This window comes from Argentina anserina, chromosome 7 (genome assembly GCF_933775445.1).
Source record: "Argentina anserina chromosome 7, drPotAnse1.1, whole genome shotgun sequence".
NCBI classification, from domain to species: domain Eukaryota; kingdom Viridiplantae; phylum Streptophyta; class Magnoliopsida; order Rosales; family Rosaceae; genus Argentina; species Argentina anserina.
Window position 1 is genome coordinate 9,208,045 of NC_065878.1, and position 20,578 is coordinate 9,228,622.

The following is a 20,578-nucleotide window of genomic DNA, read 5'->3' on the forward strand; positions in this document are numbered from 1 at the left end:
TAAGTATAACCATGATAATGAAATCTCATGAGCATTATATGAAAATGGACAAACATATTATTGTGATAAAGTAGTTTCACGAAGCATTGAAAAATACGACCATTGAAATTTTTGGTCTTGCAATCTAATTTGTATTTATTGGAAATGACGAACTTGTATGACTTTACTATGATAACGCAATTTTATAAAGCTCCGACCATAATGTATCTTGGTATGTTTAATTTTTGTGTATGTCTATTTAAAGTTTTAATTAGACTTCTACACTAATAAGTGTCGTACTCTATCTACAGTTGGTTAAACCAGCACAACATATCTTGGACTCTAAAGAATTTGAGTACTAACCTCCCTTGAAAGCCAGCTAAGGCTCAACTATGATCAAATTATGCAAACATGTTTCCTGCAAATAGCTTGGAAGTTCTCTTAAGACAAAGAAATTTTCCCAAAATGAAATTTGCATAATACGGCATTAATAACCCCAAAGCAAAGGCAAATTACTATGAACATATAGTTTCCTACAAACTGATCAATGACAATTGATATCAATGTACCCTCTAAAAAAAAGGTATAAGGGACATGACATGAGCAATGAAGCATCTTATTACGAAATGAATATAGAATGATGAGAGTATGATGATTTGAAAAAATATATTCAATATCGAACAACATGATTTAATCAAAACAAGTGATAAGAATCTAGCTCAATTAATGAAGTTTCAGGCTTTGATTATAGTCTACCACTAATTTTCCAAGATATAATTGTAATGGCCATTATATATGCCTAAAATTTTATTAGACTTCAATATTGAAGTATTTTTGGATTGGACAATACCTTGATGCAATCGTTGACATACAACTAAGGTTATGAATTTTTCTCAATGAATTGAGAATATTCGAATATTAATCGAGATATACACGGTTCGATTTTTAATATTTTGGCTTTGCGAAGTACCGTATAAAGTTTAACTTCACAAAATATTAGTATGACATGAATAACTGAATGCAAAGAAATACATCATGCGATCCCCACAATAGTAGTACTGAAGAATAATCATATTATATCCGTGGATATAAATAATAATATCAATAATGATCGCTAGTGTACAATCATTCGGGATTCAAAATGTATATGCATTATGAGATTGAGATATCGTTTTACGATTCTTTCAAATTACTCTAAAAATTTGGGTTTATATTCCATTTTCATGTCTTAACTATACTTCATTGGCACTTTATGTAACAAGAGCCAACAAGAGACAATCGAACCCTCATACGTTTTAAATATATATGACAATGACTTTCCATGTGAAAAAAAATAAGTGAGATTACAGTTTACTTTCTTTACACTATCTCTAATGACTGTTAATGTAACCGAGTATTAGAGAAGTTCATAAGTCCATTTAGCAAGTATATAAGAAATTGCTTAATGAATCCAACAACGTCAAAAGAAATTGACATTCAGGATTTTGACATATTTGGGCTTTAACACAATTTACTGAGATACCCATGTCGTGATATGTGTGTCTATATATTAGAGGAGTTACACCAGGACACTCATATTTTGGATAAATAGAAGCAAGAACAAAAGAAATAAAGAACTGTAAAAATTCTTAAAATATAATTTTATGGCGGAATTGAATATGTGATTTCATTCCCCATATTTCATTGCTCCCCTAAGACGGAACCGTGAAATGTTTGATGCACAAGTATATGCACTAACACCATATTATGTTTCTTATATCCATTGTGATTACGTATGTAAATCTAATCATTCAAAGCTTATCGATCTCTTCAAGAAATTTGGATTGAGATCATCTTATGCAAAGGACATGTATTCTCACTATGTTCAAGGATTGAATCCAACGAAAATTATGTGAATTAGTTCAACCAACTTGCCGACACTTTAAATAATTTATTGTGTTGGTTGATGTGTCGACACGCTGGTCACGTGTCATCACACCATTCACTACTAAAACTAATGTTACTTATGCTAGTTACAAACTCACTTGGCCTCACGGAAAATGACTAAAGTACTAGTCTTGATATTGGTAAATGGTAATGCGCACCAATCTTTCTGTTTATGGTAATGAATTTTTGTATACACAACTTATTACTCACTAGTTCTTGGCTATCACCTTAATCATTGTCAAATGAATTACAATCCATAATATCGAAGGATCGAAATACTTGAGCTCGCCAGGATTGACACAGATTTACAATCCTTGAGCTCAATTAGATTAACCTATGTGTCAAATTGCGACGTCACATGACATAATGGTGATGCCAATTAATGTGAATAAATGTTCTTATTAGAGACGAGTATCTAGATAGTCTACTATAAAACATGTATTTGAAATCATAAAACCTGTATTCAAATGAGTTAAAATCCATTTATCTAAAAAACAAATTAGTTACAACTTAGTTAAAAAGTCAAAGAATGGAGTAGTAGAAAAAACTTGAAACTGTTTGTTCTCTCTCTTTACTCAAACAACTTAACCTCTTTCCTCTTAATCCCTCACCGCCGCCATGGTGTCTTCATTCTTCAACACCAAAACCTATGTTGGTTCGTCCCCCCACCCAATTCCAAAACCTTTATGAATATGTACCCAATTACAATTCTCCACATAGTAATAAGAATCATTAGACCCAACCAAGATTAAACATTCCAAATTGAAGAATTGAAGAACAGAGAATCGAAAGCCGAAAATTCTACAATGAGGAGACGTGAGGTGAGCTTCTCTAATGATATGGAAAGACCTTCACAAGATCTTCTCACAACTTAAGGCCATGAATCCAATCAAAATCAGTGACCTTGTAAATCTTGGAGTGTCCACTTGCGTGTCCATTTAGAATTCGCACGTGTCCAAGCCGTGTCCAAATAGAGTACTCGTGTCCTTGCGTATTTAGATGTGTCCATGCGTGTCTATGTCCGTGTCGGACACGCGATATGCAATGAGACAACCGTGTTCGTGCAACATAGCTTGATAGACATAGAAATCTATGGAGGGTATTTTGGTATGCAAGAGGTGTACTTAGATTTTCAAGTATATAAAAAATAAAAGAGATGTGTAATGAGTAATAGAGGTACACATAGCAATTTCAGAAGTGCAACTAGAATCCCCATAGTACTTTTCATAGATATATCTTAAAATAGTTTTTGGAGTTGAACAATCAAAGAATGAGGTGACTAACTCCATTGTATGCATTAAAAATATACGACCATTGATATGTGATTGGGTTTTGCACTGATCCAAAGCATTGATGAACCAACGTGACCCTAACGGAAGAAAATCTTATGTTCCTTTTTTCCTGTCCCTCCATTCATATTTTGACACTTGTTATTTCAATCATAAACCATCATTTAACGTCATTAGATGAATAAACAAAGGTGTTGCTAAATGTACCTAACAAATATCTTAATAAATCAAGCATATATGACCCTTAACTACACCCAGCATAGATGTTGTGTTCATTCTTGAATTGTCGTGTCTCTACTTTTTCATTGCTAATTTGCTACCAACCTACAATAATTTGATTCTTTCTTCTGTCCTACCAAGTCTACCATCAAATGAAGCCTTAAATCCCACTTTCTTTCTAAAATCTTAATTATTTCCACCTTACTACGTCAAGGTCCTCTGTGAAGCTATCAATAGGTCATACTACTGGGCTCTTCTACTTCATTTTAGATTAATTGGGTTCTTAGTTATACTTATTTTGGAGGGAGTTATGTGTTCTTTCATAGGATTCAATTGTGAACCACCCAAAACAATAGCTCTTGTTGTGCTACTGGGTATGTATTAGATGAAAAAATGATTAATATAAGGAATCTCTATTATATGAATCTTGTATAAAGCTTGAAATCATATGAATGTGAATCTGAATATGGACGGAGATTATGGGTGCAGTTAAAGACATCTCAGTGTTGTTTAGAAAAAAAGACATCTTAGTGATCTCACAGTTTTGAAGAATGCTAGGAATAAAATTAGAAATGTAAGGCAAAAACTTGTTATGCTGGGTATATAAAGAAATTTGTTAGGTACATTTAGCAACACTCATAAACAAAAAGACCAAATGTTAGTTCTAGTTATCAAAAGTTGGCCTTATTCTAAGTAGAAGACCGATGAAGGTGATCATCGTGGAGGGATTTGTTTGCAAATGTGCTTCAACTTTCTTGAGTAGAAATTCAATGAAAGTAAATATATGAAAAAGAAAAAGAACAGTGACTCAGTGAGGACATGAATTGTCAGGACAAATTTTGTTGGGACATTGTTCACGTTCCGGTCATGTTCTTCTTTACAATCTTTTGTTAACTTCATTAGAAGAATTCCATTTCATATCAAGTTTGATGATGTCAAAAATTAAGTTTGAGCAGATACATAGAGAATTGGTTTTAACAATCAGAGTTTCCAAAAAAAAAAATCATGAATGCATCTCGAATTAGGTTGGAGGCTGGTTTCATTAATAAAAGCATCTTTGGAGTTTGGAGTAATCTATACAGTAATTAGTGATCTTAACAAGTAATTTGATATTCAAAACCAGCTACCTACCTAGCTGTCTCATATTCTATATATAGCCTAGTTAGGATCAAACTTCTTCAAACCAACGCAAATCCGAAAGCCAAAAGAGTATGAACATGATCATGATCAGCCTCCATGCACTCACAACCTCGTTGATGCCTATGAAGCTGTTTGGAACGCCTTGCGAAACAAGAAATAAAGGTGACTGGGATGAAATGCAGACACTCTCGTGTGTGCCTGAATGAGTGATTGCCTCTATTGTTATTCAAATAGAGTGAATGTTCATAGACTAACATCAATATGCAATCTATAGTACAATGTGCATAGAAAAGCATACAGCCCTACTTATCCGCCATATAGTTAGCACTTAGCACAATCAGGATCTTAAACTAGATGATATAAAATTAGATAGAGTACAATCAGAATCATTGTTCCCATTCCAAACTCGAATCCATCACCCCCATATTCAGAGTTGCTTGATTGAAGAGTTGTAACAGGTGATGACATGCCAAATATAGTTGGGAAAAGAGAAGAAACAAAGTGTAGAGCTAGTAAAAGAAAAACAGAAGGAGGATTACAAAAGCCAGGTTGGCCCGGCCATCTGTTTCTGCTCCTACTTGTAACAAAGACACTGAGATTTCCAAAAGAGATAGTATCGTAGGTCTGCGTACGATCAACCCAAAACTCCTACTACTAAAGATGGTACTAGCGGCGACGGCCCTCGGCTCGCCATTGATGAAAAGATCATCATACTGCGAAAATAGCGGAGACTGGGATTTTCGCGAATCAATAAGGCACCGAACACAGTGAGATGGAACTAAAGGAAGACCGACGGTGTCGAACAAAGAGAGAGGCACCAAGGGAATAGTCTTTACTCTGTTGCCCTCTGCTTTGTAGTGGGTGCAAAGAGCACAAACTGGCATCGCAGATATAAGGGAGTGAGTGATATAAGAAAGAAGAATGTTTGTTGGATAGCTTACTTCTACATCACACCATTATTTTTCCGTAATTTGTTGTATGTCTGGCAGTATGTTGAGCTATACACACCAACGTCTCCACATCGAGTAGGTATTTAATCTCGTTATTTAATTATTATTGACAAATCCACTTAATCCCCTTTTTGCAGCTTCATGTATTGGGGGGGGGGGGGGCGCCTTCCAAACCAACACAGAATTGGAGAAATGGAAAATCGATAATTCGAGTTTGAACCACTTAAAAAGTCGGAAGATATTACAGAACAAAAGCTAGAACTATCATAGAAATAGAGAACAATCAAATATTTAAATTTAGGAAATGATATAAGGAGACCTTGGTCGCGAACCACAACAGAACTGCGCTGCATGATCAAATATATGTTTTCATTTGTTTATGGAAATCGACTTCTTATGTATATGGGGAACCAATTAGTCCATACCCAAAAGAGAGATTCCAGACAAGTCAGTTTCTGAGCAAATGAAAGAATGAACATGTTAAAGATTCAATACATTAACAAAATATGTAGACAAAATGAGATATGGCTTCTCTTACTTACTCTCATATTATCTAACCAGACGACCCAGAAAATTCTGAGATAAATAGATGAAAAGGAGAAATGACAGGTGAATAACTACTGGTATATAATGTAGTTCACCATCTATGTCAGTTATGCACTCCCTCCGACAACGTCAAGAATCCAACACTGCAGCTGACAATTAAGATGATAAACATCTATCTACGCTAAGATTGCACTCTCCATTTACACCTTGAATTACTCTGCAGGACTGTACCGGAGATGTTGCTCATAGAAATTAATCAGCTAGATAAGAAGAGGGATTCATATTAGTTCAAATAGTGATACAAAACCATCAATATGCAGCTACTGAGTTGCTAAAAAGTATCATGTTGCACACTTAAACAGTTGATCACTCACCAGAAGTGGATCATTGACCTTGAGAAATTTGTTATCCACTATCACTTCTGTGCCATCAGACCTAAACCACAACCATACATAAAATTGTCATAAAGCAAGTGAATAGGATAGGTAAACTAGTTGTTTATCATGAAACCTCCAACAATCAGTTCTATTAAATTCGCAAAGAAAATAAAAAAGCACCAGATGTGTCAAACTTGTATGCTCATGCAGAAGTTATATATTGTTTTTTATGGGACAAACACCACCCTTGGCCATATCAACATAGACCCATGCAATAAGCAAAATGGGAATAATAGCAGGGTAAATCAGGAAATTTCATCTACTGAATTTTCTAAATTTCAATCCTAAACAAAGAGATAAAGAATGAAGAAAACTCCGCACATTGTAGCATCCAGAAAGCTACCACATTGGTTCCTATAAAAGGCTCACATATACTTTTTTTTTTATAGGAAAAACCTTCAAGGATAGAACAAAAGCATAACAGTAATGAAACATGATGGTCGACCATCTAGAAGTGAAGAAGTGAGAAATAGGACTTTTTAATCAACAAAACTGATGTGTCAACGCAAGTGTGTACTACATAGATCAGAAATCTGAAATAGCATGGCCCTCAGGCACACACGAAACTCATAAATGGAGAAACCTCAAATTGCAATCTGGTAGGGAAGTTTTGGGAGTACTGTTAAAACATGCTATAAGGGACCTCAAACAATCAATAGTCCAAAAGCAATCACCCCCTTGTAGGATAGCCAGCCAACTACAAAGATAGATCATGATTTACTTGATAGATTCCTAGTCTTTGGCGATTTAAGAAGACCATGAGATTTAAAGAAATTGTATCCAGTATAGAGTTATTTTAGCCTACATGTATGATGTATCTGAGAATTTAAAGGGTTGTGAGCTCGTATATTGCCAAAATTGTGCATAGCCTGGCTCTATAGAAATGCACTACTACACTTGCCATCGCAATAATAGAAGAAAAGTACATGTCGCTCTACTGTCGCCAAAACTATTATCAAAAGAAAAATACAGTCATATACTTCAGCCCCAAAGTTGATATAGCAGATTATAATGAAGAGAGCAAGCACAAACGGACAAACCTCTTTTGATAAAATCAGAATGATCACACTGATGCCAAAACTATCACAACAAGAAAAGACAACAAATCTGTATTCTTCAGCATTAAAGAAGGGAAAGCAGCCAAAGACGGTTGAGAGCAACACAAGGGTTTCAGTCTGGTTGACAAAATTAAAAGCCAACACCTGAGGACCAACTAAGAATGTTTTTTAATACTAGAATATAAATAGTGTTTTAGCAACTGAAACAAGCAAGCATACCGAAAATCATTGAGCAGATCCACAAATGGAGAAATAAAAACAAGCAAATAGACCGTTCAAACTGGGAGTCGGGGATAGGCCCATACTTATAAATTGGTTTAAAAGGCTTTCATATTGAGAAAGACATACCCAACGAATTTAGTGTGGCTTCAAACAGGGGAATACCATCTACTGGGTAACCTAGACCACTTGTGGCCATCGACATGGATAGCCTGCTGAGATCTCATCATAGAAGAATGAGCATCCAACCCAAAACCAATTGGCAAAGGTGAAAGTCCAAAATATCTTGTTCTGGTGGATAACGGGCTTTATAATGAATAAGGTTAAACCCAAACTGGCACCACACACTTACCTTAGTGTTGCATCTTATTTAGTAGTTTCATTAGAGCTCATAAACTGAAGTGATTTTTAGTTTGAAGTTCCAGAAAATGTCCTACTGAAGAGGTCCATAGTTCTCATCCTGAGTCAGTTGTATATATGAGCCTTTTACCTCCTCAGACTAGTTACAGTAGTTTCCTATAGTAGTCATGTTACTCACGTATAATAAAAGTTATCATCATCTTCTCTCTTCAAAATATTTTACAGTTGGGAGCAGTAGAAGCTAAAGTACATGTCAGTGTATCAAATGTTAAAATGAAACAAACAAAATCCATCAAAACAAAAATATAGAATTTAAAGTATCAAAGACAGAACAATAAATAGCATGATAAAAATATTGTAAGGAAATACTAAAAACCAACAGTCACCTACCCACTTAACCAGTTCTCCTATTTATCCTAATTTTTATTCAATTGAAAAAAGAATATGGAAAACCCAATCAACATGCACGGATGTTGATGGGCTAGTGTCTGTGTGCCCACACGCGTGCACATAAATCATGCAATTACTAGTTTGACAAAAAAAAAAAGACAATCTACAGATTTAATTAGAGAAGAGCTTTATAGAAAATTTCAAAACTCTGAAGGAGAACAATTTCTTTGACAAGTTTGACATGTCTTCAATAGAAAGACTATGCTTTGAACAAATATCATAAAGTTAGATCATATCAACCTCTCACTCTACTCTATTATATGGCAGGAGATGCGTTGGAGTGTACAGCCTTCCCTAACTTATATCTATTTTCAGGTCATAATTTTCACTTGGTAACATGTTTATCTTCAAAAGTGAGTTGGCACCACAGTAATCTCTAGTTTGCAGAGGACAACACCTAATGAGGTTTACTAATTCTTATTAGGACAAAAAATGAATGTTCACATCAGAATTTTCTCAGCAATATTTTGAAAAGACTAACAAAAGGCATCAAAGTGCATTTAATTAGAGAAATTGAACCCACTCTAAACACTGTTACCGGAAACGCTGTATACCCCTGCGAACTGTGTTTCAGATCTGACGTACCCAATCGGGGTTCGATCGCGACCTGGATCGCTACACACAGCGTTCCCCTTTTGCCAAGCATAATGAATCTGCAGCTGGAATATTCCAGTGCATTTTAGAGAAGAACAGTAGAACAAATCCGGATATTCTTACATATTTAACAATTAATAGGATCCCTGGCGGTTTTACTGGAGGTTTTCATGAAGAGATATATTTCCACGAGTTTGCATTCAAGAATTAACATCATTTCTTTAAATTAAACTAATAATAATTATTGATTTATCATAGTTAATTATAAGTTTACCTATTTATTTATTGTAATTGATGTAGTTTTCATAGTGTTTTTATAAGGGGAACTTACGTAAAATAAGAATTATTTTAATTAAAACTTTAACATATATATCTTAACGTCCCGCGTACCCTAAGTACTAGCGTACCAGCAACGTCTCCCGTTTCTGGTAACATTGACTCTAAAAGTATCAAATTTTATATTTAAGCTAAACAGCAAAAAATCAAAAAAAATTTGCAGACTCAATATTAGTCATAGCTTTATGGAAATTCGATATGTAAGCTGTTTTTGCAAGTATGTCTCATCTGCAGCCCATCTGACCAGATGAGATTAACAGATTTGTAGGTAATAACCAGAAAAGCAAAGAACGTTTTAATACCCCATGGCCTCTTTGAAACAAGATGGGTTCATCTGCTATGTGATCCACGTACTAAACAGTATTCAGACAGTAACCATCAATATATGAAATGGAACTTTAAAGTTTTAGGACAAACCTCATGCCCAAAAAGGTCACAGAAACGTCCTGGACATTGTTCAATATCGATGTTGAGTACCCCATTGGCTTGAGAATCTTGGTTATGCGCACTGCTTCTTTGGATTCCTCAATCTTGTTCTTGCGACCTGAATTTTCTCCAGCATAATCAAGTCTTCCTACCTCAGTCTGATCAACTCTACCAGCATATCTAGTGCTAACACGAGTTGGCACATTTTGCATAGCACCCACTTCATCTTTGGGTGCCTCCTGTTTAAACCTCTTCACAGAACCAGACTTCCTTTTTTTCGCTCCAGTAGTGCGAATGCTCTGTACTGGATCTTCACTATCAACCTTGGAAAGACCATTTGTAGGCCCATTAACTTCCGGAGCTTTGGCTTCTTGGAAATGTACAGAAAGTTTATCCGAACTGATATTGTTTGTAGATACTGTAGCTTTGAGCTCACTAAGTTTTGGATCATACTCATTTTCCTCTCTCCTTTCATTAATTTGTTGGGGAAAACTTGCAAAAGAATTTCCAGAATCAATGTTCATTGCTGTTTCAGTATTGTTGGCGCACCCATTAACCTCCCCATCACCAACTGAATGGAGAGACTGTTGAGGGGGAGGGGTACCATCAACCCCTGAGCCGCTGATACCATTAGATGATAAGGCTTTCTCAGCATTGCTTAATTCCTCATCTGTCACGGTGTCTGTAGAACGCAGCAGCTGCTGCTGCTGCTTCTTCTTAGGTTGAGTATGAGGAGTCCCGGACTTGCGCTTTCGCTTCCGTTGCTTTCCACTACGCAAGCTTTAAAACAGCAAAAAGAAGCTTATACATACTCATAAACACCGATTTGAAAGGATTTGTATATGCTGCTGATAACGTATGTAGCCAAAAAAAGAACCTGATCAAGCTAAACCAGAATACTAAAGAACTTTATTAGTATACATCTTTGTAAACCTTGTTCAGAGAAAATTGTCACTGTTCTTCTTATGCTCATAGGCTAGGGTCATGGAAGGTCAGTTGACCTTTCTGACCTCACTGAAGGTTAATTCTTTCTTGTAGGGGTGTATCTGCAAGAACTTCATTTCTTTCAATGGTACCTTCTATATGCACAACCACCATATTTTTAGTTCTCATAGTCTTTTCTGATTACTATGTCCCTCTAACTTGATTGTCCAACTTCCATTTTTTTTCCTCTTATTGGACAAGATAAACTATTCAACTATCACTTACTGTTTACCTTTTCTTCCCTTATTTGGTTTTCCCTTTCCAAGCATATATGTTCATCTATTCCATACTACAGGTAATGTTACCGAAGATATAATTTGACCCCCAACCCGTTGATACAACTAGCTATGACGGTGCTTGTCCTATAGTATTATGGAAAACCAACAGAGTAACTAGGGCGTAAAACAGAAAGAAAAAAACAAATAAGGGAGCAAAGTAATTACCTTTCTTCAAATGCATCTATAACATCGGAGACAGACTGGAGATTCTCCAACGGTTCCCATGTATTGGCTGTCTCTGGCCAGCCACGCCTGCATTAGTAAACAACAATAAAACTGATCAAGAATCATGTACACATAAACCATTCTTAATTTCTCCAATTTAGCTTCGAAATCTTTCATCACATAGAAATAGTGTCCTTAATAGAAGGTTCTACATCGAACTCACCATTTGATCAGATACTGCAGCTGGCCCTAGTTTCCACAACATCAACACCACCGGCCACGAAAACGAAACACACTTCAGTAATCAGATTATGAACAATTAAACCAACACTACAACTACTACCACTAATTCACATCAATCAAAATGCAAGCAACTGAATACAAAACAAAGAATGAACTATGGAGGAAGACAAGTACAACCTTTCGAACCCTTTTCCGGCGAATGGCTTCGATTTCATAGAAGCCTTCATCAAGCTTAGTACTCCTCTCCTTGTTCTCATCCTCCACCTCCGCCTCCTCACCTTCTTCTCCTTCCTCGCCGTCCTCCCCCTCCCCCTCGCCGTCGCCGTCTTCTCCCTCCGCGCCCTCAGCCTCCTCCTGGTTCTGCCTCTCCGGCTCGATTTGCGGCTGCGGCTCAGCCTCCTGGTGCTCCGGCGCAGCAAAAGCGGCGTCGTTTGGCTCGGCGGTGTGTCCGAACAGAAGAACACCGCTGCCGCCGTCGTCAACAGGCATTGCCTCCCAGCTCTTCTTCCTCCCTCCGCCCTTCACTCTCATTTTTTTTGTTTTTCACCTTCCGCCGGTGACCGTGCCGAATCTAACCGCCGGATGAGATTAGTGTTTCTCTTTTTCTCTCTCTTTCTCTCACTGTGTTTGAGTGAGAGCCCAGAAGGCACAGAACCCCCAATTCTACAAAGAAGCTGAGAAAGAGAGACTATTTTGACTTGCGTTTTTTCCCCCAACTCTTTAAAATCTCTCTTTTTATCTCTCCTCTATTTTCTTTTTCTTTTGCTTTTTTTAATTGCCTTTTGGTGGTTTTCCCTCTAATTAATCTTGCCTATCTCTTTTCTTAATTTAGTTTATCAGACCAGATTAACTACATATTCATTCACCTTATTAATGATTTCATCTATAGATGTCCATAACCAATGCTTATCCTATAAAAATAAAAACTAAGAAAAAAAAATTCAAATTTGCTTCTAAGATTGAAAGTTTATATTCGCTTAGGGAATTTAAGTTTCAATATGTCAAAGTCGGTAGGCTTTTGTCTTGATTTTGGCATGATCTCGTCTTGTAAAATAAATAAATTCATATAAACATTATGTGCGTTAAACTCAGTTTCACGATAAAATGTTTGAGTCTAATAGTTTCACTTCACATGGGAAGTGCACGCAATCTTACTACTTTATTTTGCTTAATTATTTTTTTTTCTTGATTATTTATAATATGAGACTTTCTCATCTTGATTTTTTTAGTGTGTTGATAAGTCTTTCCAGTAAAAAAACTATAAACGGACATATATTACATGCGGTAGACTCAACTTTACAATGAATTTGTATGCCAGGATGTCTCACCTCATATGTTGATTGCAGTTAACTTGGTTTTTTCTATCGAGATCACACGGTTTTCTCAAATATTTATTAGCCCAGAGACTAATCTGCGCTAGGAGATTTTGTCTAAACACTTTCTCTCACCCTGACTGCCAATAATAGATTGAGATTAACTCCGATCAGTATGCATGGTGGGATTTGAAACATGATATTATGTGTCAGGAGATCTTGCCAGATTGTTTCCTTCTTCCAAATTACCATGAATATATTATAATTTAACTATACTCAGACTTGGTGGGATTCAATTCAGATGGGGTTCCACACATAAGCTCTTATCAACCCGTCAACGTGTGTTCTTTAACATCTAATGCTAATCGTAATTCTAGTTTTTTTCCAAAAAAAAAAAAGTACTTCATTTATGTTACATGTAGTTTAATGCTGGTAATATATCTTTACCACTATGTATGGTAGAACTGATAATCAAAGGGTTCTTTCCCGGAAGAAATCAATCAGAACATTACTTTTGAACGTCAGTGCCCCATGAAGGATCTTCAGAACATAATCGGAGGGTTTTTCCCGGTAAGGTAACTTTGGCATCGTGTCCCTTAAAGTACTTGAAATCCAAATGACAAGGAAGTGAAAGAGAGTCAGCTTACTTGCACATGCCGTAGAAAAGTAGTATCTCTAGTTCATCTGAATTAGTCATGAACCAATTCCTCCAGCTGTGTAAAGTAGAATCAAATGCCAGTGGAGCAACATTTGCTCTATACAATACAAATCACCCAATATTTGGCTGATGTTGTCGTGGATGTATGGATGAATTTGTATATGTTGCGTGGGAACAGTGAGGTCAAATTGTTTTGGTGACCGAGATGTACCTAGATCAATTATGATAAGTTGATAACAATAGTCAATATCAAACATCATCTCAAATTGATCTGAGTTAAGATTTATTTTGACAATCTCTATTAAGAAAAAAACTTGCAATTACTACTACATGTAACTAAGTTTTATAAATATAAAATATGATCACGTACTGTACTTTTCTCATTTGTACGTATATTTATAGTATATTTTTTTTTAAGTTAAAAATATTAGCTAAGAAACAAATTTAATCATATTGAAGTCTAAATCCCAACCAGAAAACAAGAAGTATAAGGGTTTTAATTTTTTTATTAGTTTCAATTTTAACTATTTAATATATATATTAATAGATGTGTGTTTTGTGAAATAAACAAAAATAAATTACAAATTTAAACAACATATTGTCTATTACAATAATTTTATATCAATGTATCACAATCTTTTAATGAAATAATAGTTTATGGAGTGAACAAAGTAGACTATGGGGTGACAATAACCATATCCTAAAATAAACTTCAGGTATTTTTTTTTTCAAAAATGAGTTGACATCAAATTAATTCAGAGGTGTATAAAAAACGGTTAGTAAACCTAAGCTGGAAAGCATGAGTTGTACGTGTAGTGTAAGTCTATAGCTATTATACTATTACACTACAGTAAATAAGACTTTCTCATGACTTTCACCCTACATAGCACGGAAGTTTGGTTGGACGACCGATTCCCGCTTCGGAAGCGGAAGCGGGAGCGGAAGCGCTCGGAAGCGCGGGGAAGCGCGACGGAAGCGCGATTCCGAAAAAGGTGGGTTTGGAAGCGCAGCGGAAGCGTTGGCTTCCAAATTGGAAGCGCGACGGAAGTGTTGGCTTCTAAATTGGAAGCGCGACGGAAGCGTTGGCTTCCAAATTGGAAGCGCGGCGGAAGCGTTGACTTCCAAATTGGAAGCGTGATTCCTTCTCTACCTCTATTTCATCAATCAATGTCTTGAGACTCTTCTTGTCATCTCATCTTCTTATTTATTTCTTTAAGCGGTTAAAGATGATCAGCATCAATCAATCTAATATGTGTTAGAAATAAGGGGGAGAGATATCAGGAAAATCTAGATGAGAGAGATATAGAGAATACAGAGAGTTGTGGAGAGATATGAAAAAAAATCCATATGAAAGAGAGAGACAGAGAGAAAACGAACCTTTTCTTTTATCAATTTCATCTAGTGATGTCTCTTTGACTTGCACGTGTCCAACATCTTCACACTATGTTGTACATTCTTTTGTTTGAATTTTGAAATAAAGCTTTAATAATGCTATAATTAAAGATAATCATGGGTTAGAAAATAAGTCATTAATAATTATCCAGTTATTTTAATACTATATAAAATAATTAAAAAATAAAATATAAAAAAATTATATAATATATATATATATATTATTATGACGCTTCCAAAACGCACCCGCTTCCTTAATTTTTGGAAAAAAAACGCTTCCGCGTTTCCAAACGCTTCGCTTCCACGTACCCGCACCCGATTCCATGCAGCCTAGCTTTCACCTAATAAACATAAGATATACAAAAGAAACATAGAAAATAATAGAGTAAGTCGGGTTTTAAAGTAGGGGAAGTTTTAGGGATTCTCACGTATGACAATCATGTTTTTCATTTTTCAACTGTGTTTGCTGATGGTCAAAGTGTTGTACGATAAATATATGTTGTTTCACCATGATGTTGTTTTTATTTGATTTTTAGTGTAAATTAAGGAGGACAGTGGTGTAGTTTAGTATGCACTTGTAGCAGGACAAGCTATAAAATTACCCTTGTATATATATACACATGGGAGAGAGGCCTCTTCAATTACAATTGATAAAATCATCTTTGTTCACTTTAAAAAAAAATCATCTTTGTTTTGGCAACATGACACTGGTGATCAACTTAAGTACACGATTACTCGCAACTAATAATTAGGAGTCATATTATGTATTATTCCATATATCTTGAATTAATATATGTATTTGAGATTTCCTATACAGTGCATAAAGCTCACCCCTTCAATGACATTGTGCTAATAACACTCTTGAGGGTTAGTACTAAACTTCTGAAAAACTAGACCTCGGATAAGTTTAAGCTTGTTGTTATTTAACTTATTTTACTTTGTAAGAACACATCTTTGTAATAAAAGTGGGTTGGTAATGACTAATGAGTCAATTCTGATTCTAAATTCCTCATACAGTGTTTCTTTTAAGAGCTATTCACATCTTTATTCGGAGAAAAAAAACCCATGTTAGGGTGTGGCAATTAAGCAGTTTTCAATTGTTTTGCATTACAAGATAAAATAGCTTGCTACATTTTGTGATATTTATATCTGGTTAAGGTAAATTCAAAATGTGAACCTGATCATGAACTTGAATAGGTATGATTGAGAAATTTTAACATCTTGTCTTGGAGAAAACCTACCCTATAAATTTTAATATTGCTGGTGGTCGAATATTTAGTCACATCGCTGCTTGTGGAGGTTTTAGGGATCCTAATTATAGTTTGATCTAAAGTTTTCAAGCCAACTTGACATAATTTCGATGCACTGGTTTGAAGTCTTATCTTTTGTCTCCTGATTATCTTTACTTGAAGCATATCTAAATTAGTAGTTGATTATGACTTTGTTAGCCAATTCAATTATTCATAAGAATAATACCATCATTAATTATTAATTGAACACAGTTAATTACTTTCTCAATTTGATCTTAAGAAACCCCCATTCACATCTTATGAGAATACCACCACATTGCAGGGACACCATCGCATTACATTCTATGTCGATACCGCTTTCGTTGATGATCCAAATGCTCTAGACGAGCAACTCAACACTTACCCCCTTCTTTTGCTGTTGGTTAAAAGTTAAATAAAAAAAAACCTCCTCTCACACAAAATATAAAAGAGAAAAATAAAAACAGAAAAGGAAAAGGAAAACAAATCTCAAAAATAGTTAAAACTTAAAAGAAGGGTTTTGGGAGGACTATAAAACCCAACATTAGGGCACCAAAACAAACACAGCAGAGACTCGGAGAGAGTGAGAGGGCCGATACTCCTTGTGAGAGCTTTGAGAAAGAGAGAAACGGAAACCCAGCAATGTCGTCCTCCACCGCAATTAGGGTTTTCCGAGGCTGCCGCGCTCTCCTTGCGCCGGCCAAGTCCTCCACCGCCACTCCTCAACCCGCCGCCGTCAAGGTCGCCAAGGCCGCCGCCGCACCCAAGTCCAAGGCGAAGGCCAAGGCCAAGCCCAAAGCAGAGGGCGACGCGGTCAAGCCGAAGAGGGTCGTCAGCAAGAACGTCGGCATTATGATGCCGAAACCGATCTCTCCGGCTCTCGGCAGCTTCCTCGGCGCCCCTGAGGCCTCTCGCGCTGAGGCTGTGAAGCAGATCTGGAGCCACATCAAGCTCCATGAGCTGCAGGTCTTCATTTCCACCTCTACTCTCTGCTATTATGATGATACTGATGTGTGTGGTAATGCAGTGTTATGATAGATTGTTATCTTTTTGTTGAATTTGTATGTGCTTTTTTGTTTTTGATTGCTTTAATCGAGTAGAGCTACGCATTTCGGTACAGATTAGATGAAAAAATGCAGCTCTAAACCCCGAAAAGTAAGACCAAAATGTGAGAAATGGAAACTTAGCTGTTGCATGTTGCAAACAGAGGGCTTATTTCCACACTTTTATCGATTAGTTGTGTCTTGTGTATCCAATGGAGAGGTTTGAAATCTTGTTTCTCGGGTGTTGAGCATTTCATTTCATTTATAATTCCTATGCTGTTTATGATATCCCCACCTAGGATTTGATGGGGAATATCCATCTAATGTCTCCATTTTTACTTTAAAAAAAATTACATGCACTTTATCATCACTGTTTCATCACTTTGCTAATCGCACTAATACTCTAGGAAATCAGGCTGATGCTTGTCATCCGAAATCATTTTCCTCCCCTTACTTTTAAAACTTTCAATATCAACCCATGAAATTGATGTTTCAAACTCCAAGTCAATGCAAGTTTTCTGTTAGATTGGTACAGATCTGGGTGCCAAGTTCGTGCCATTTGCCTTCTACAGTGATATTCTAAAATTTGGACATTTTACTTGTAATTAAAATTTGAAATTTAAAAGATTTCAGATATCAGTTGTGGAGAAATTGGTCATGTTTTCGGTGTTCTGCCTCTTAAACACAGTAGCATGTCTATATGATTAACTGTTGATTGTCTTTCCTCAAAATCTGTTGGGGAGAAGTATGTTATAACACGAACAGGATTACTCCTATTCTTATTTGATCTTTTAGTGTACTATTCTGAAAGATTGGGCAGATGCTCCAAGTATTTGTCTTATACTTTTTTACTTCAATTTTCAGAATCACTATGCTTTAAAATATCATATTTATTCAAAGATCCAGATGGCTCCATCGATACCCCTTTTGAGTTTGTGACTGTTAAGATCTTGTTACTTGATGTGGAAGACAATAGTTAGGTAAGTTCATGAATGTAGGCCAGGTTGCCGTATCCTGGTGTTTCGTTATATAAGTTTTCTGGATGTAAAAAGGTAGTGATTCTTTCTTGTTGCCCAGCAGCTAAGACGAAAGTACATGAATGTAGATCAGGATGCCTTCCTCTTAGTGTGTCGCATGACTCTTTATGCACCATAACATGATCAACCACCGGCAGTGATTGTCATGCAATAATTGATGTCATCAACTAACTAAGTTTGCTTCCTATCTGCAGAATCCTGCCAACAAGAGGGAGATCATATGCGATAACAAGCTGAAGGAGATTTTTGAAGGGAAGGAAAAGGTCAACTTTTTGGAGATTGGGAAGTTGCTTTCGCGTCATTTTGTGAAGGCTGAGTGAATGGGGATTTAGTGGTTAACATCTTTTGGGTATCGTAGTGTCTGCACCTTTCCTTTTGAGACAGCTATGCGAAGGGATTTGCTGTATTAGCTGGTGCATGTATAAAGTAACTAGGTTAAACATTTCATCAGGTTATCTTTATGTGATTTTCTCTTGTATCGGTTTGACTTAAACAGTTATCTGATCTTTCAATGCTTAAAGATTCTCTGTCGATGAAGAGCGAACCAAATGCTTCAACATCAGATGTTGATGTGGTCAGTTATGTACGTTAACTATCCGCCCAACAGTACAATGCAGAAACAATGTAGGTTTCTTTCAATGTGAATATTCCATGTCACAGGTGCTACAATCTTTCAATCGTAATAAATTTATTTTAAAAAAAATGGGTGTTGTCTGCATAATCCTCAGCTTCTCCGACGGCAGGAACTACAAATACTAGATGAGGGGCTGCACAAAATTAAAGTCCGATGCCAAAAGCTTGGGGATACGACTCCATACTTTTTCGTGACCTAACAAGCTAGTAAACTTGACAAAAGCCAGACATGATAGGATCGTAATAGGCATCTCCACCGATCTCTGCAAAATACTGATTACGAACATTAGGTCTCTTAGATAATCACCTTCAAGAAAAACTCAGTGATAGTATACCAATATTGTAGACTGACCTGAGTCTTGGAGTAACCATACATACATGGCCGGTCCTAAACATTTAAGGGCCTAGTGCGAAATTTGAAATTAGACTACATAGAAATATATATGATTTTTCTCATGTGTAGACTTCCACACCAATAGTTTTGGTGCAGATTTCTATTTTTACACTACTTTTCGATCGAATTTTCTCATCTCTATCGTCTAGTATCTATATTGTGTACATCATATTTGTAAAATTTCAGTCAATTTGGTAATCGTTAAGGCCCTCAAACTCAAAAAATAAATGGATTAACTGAATTATGTCAAACTTGATCCGTTCATGTTTATAACAAAAAAACGCAATTTTAAGGGTTTTAACAATTACCAAATTGGCTGAAAATTTAGAGATGATCTACACAATATTATCTAGATACTACATGATGAAAATGAGGAAATTCAATCGAAAAGTTGTATAAAAATGGAAATCCGTACCAAAACCATTGGTGCAAACCTCCGCAACCAAGAAGACATGATATATATATTATATATATAAAGATTTTTTAATTGTTCATTAGGAATTTGCTCTAAATTGACGTCTTTATTGGCTATATTTTGTGGTTTCTTGATAAGAAAGTATCAAGACCTCCTTTTTGAGATTGAACCAACTCATATGATCTTCTCTTTTTATAAGTTTAGCTAGCATACCTTGATGAATATTTTCTAGTATGAGCCACTGAGAATTGTATAGGTAATTAACAAGAAAATAATTATTGATGAGTTTTTTCTTTCAACAAGAAGAAAAACTACAACTTGAAACCCCTAACACAACCACTACCCACTTGATCAAAAAAGAATTATGGATGGGTTAGAGTGTTTGGTCATCACCTCTTTTGTTTTGCAATTTTTTAATATATGGGTTGCTAGCCAATTTATAAAAAATAAAAAATAAATGTGAGTATTAGCCTGTGATGGGTCTTGAACCCGAGATGTCTGCTAATTTAGCTAAGAAAAAGTAAGCTCCCTCACTAACTAGACATAAATGCTTAATGCATCTAAATTGATTTTAAAATGTATTTATTTTTCTTTTTTGTAAAATCAGGCCTTCGAAATTGAGCCGAAATTTCTTTTTTGCAGAAGTGGGTACCGAAATTAAGCCGTTAAGGATTCTTATTCATCTCTCATTCAACACTTACCAATTCAAAAGATGGCCGGAGAGATTGCAAAAACGGGGAAAATTCAAAGCATCATATATATGGAAGGCCATCATTCATGAAATCCATTCATTATGCAGATTGTCCACCTATTCAATATATGGAAG

General features: G+C 35.9%; 2 protein-coding genes across 2 annotated transcripts; one reads left to right on the forward strand and one right to left on the reverse strand.

The window, feature by feature from the left end:
- Window positions 1-5,866: 5,866 nt before the first annotated feature.
- LOC126801767 (chromo domain-containing protein LHP1) lies at window positions 5,867-12,260 on the reverse strand. Its single transcript, XM_050529227.1, has 6 exons — window positions 11,777-12,260; window positions 11,580-11,605; window positions 11,357-11,443; window positions 9,921-10,709; window positions 6,424-6,484; window positions 5,867-6,309 (listed from the first exon to the last, which is right to left on the reverse strand). The coding sequence occupies exons 1-6, from the start codon at window positions 12,128-12,130 to the stop codon at window positions 6,262-6,264; spliced, it is 1,365 nt and encodes a 454-aa protein (XP_050385184.1). The 5' UTR covers window positions 12,131-12,260; the 3' UTR covers window positions 5,867-6,261.
- A 4,519-nt stretch (window positions 12,261-16,779) lies between these two features.
- Window positions 16,780-18,843, forward strand: LOC126801778 (protein TRI1-like). The gene is made up of 2 exons (XM_050529240.1): window positions 16,780-17,196; window positions 18,505-18,843. Exons 1-2 carry the CDS (start codon window positions 16,873-16,875, stop codon window positions 18,628-18,630), a joined length of 450 nt encoding a protein of 149 aa, XP_050385197.1. The 5' UTR covers window positions 16,780-16,872; the 3' UTR covers window positions 18,631-18,843.
- Window positions 18,844-20,578: the final 1,735 nt, after the last annotated feature.

Excerpts from the sequence above, each read along its gene's own strand:
- LOC126801767 (XM_050529227.1), bottom strand. The coding sequence starts at position 12,130 with ATGAGAGTGAAGGGCGGAGGGAGGAAGAAGAGCTGGGAGGCAATGCCT. Across the intron at positions 11,606-11,776 it reads GCCGGAAAAGGGTTCGAAAG|GGCCAGCTGCAGTATCTGAT; the intron begins GTTGTACTTGTC and ends TGTGGAAACTAG. Across the intron at positions 11,444-11,579 it reads CTGCAGTATCTGATCAAATG|GCGTGGCTGGCCAGAGACAG; the intron begins GTGAGTTCGATG and ends TTACTAATGCAG.
- LOC126801778 (XM_050529240.1), top strand. The coding sequence starts at position 16,873 with ATGTCGTCCTCCACCGCAATTAGGGTTTTCCGAGGCTGCCGCGCTCTC. Across the intron at positions 17,197-18,504 it reads TCAAGCTCCATGAGCTGCAG|AATCCTGCCAACAAGAGGGA; the intron begins GTCTTCATTTCC and ends TCCTATCTGCAG.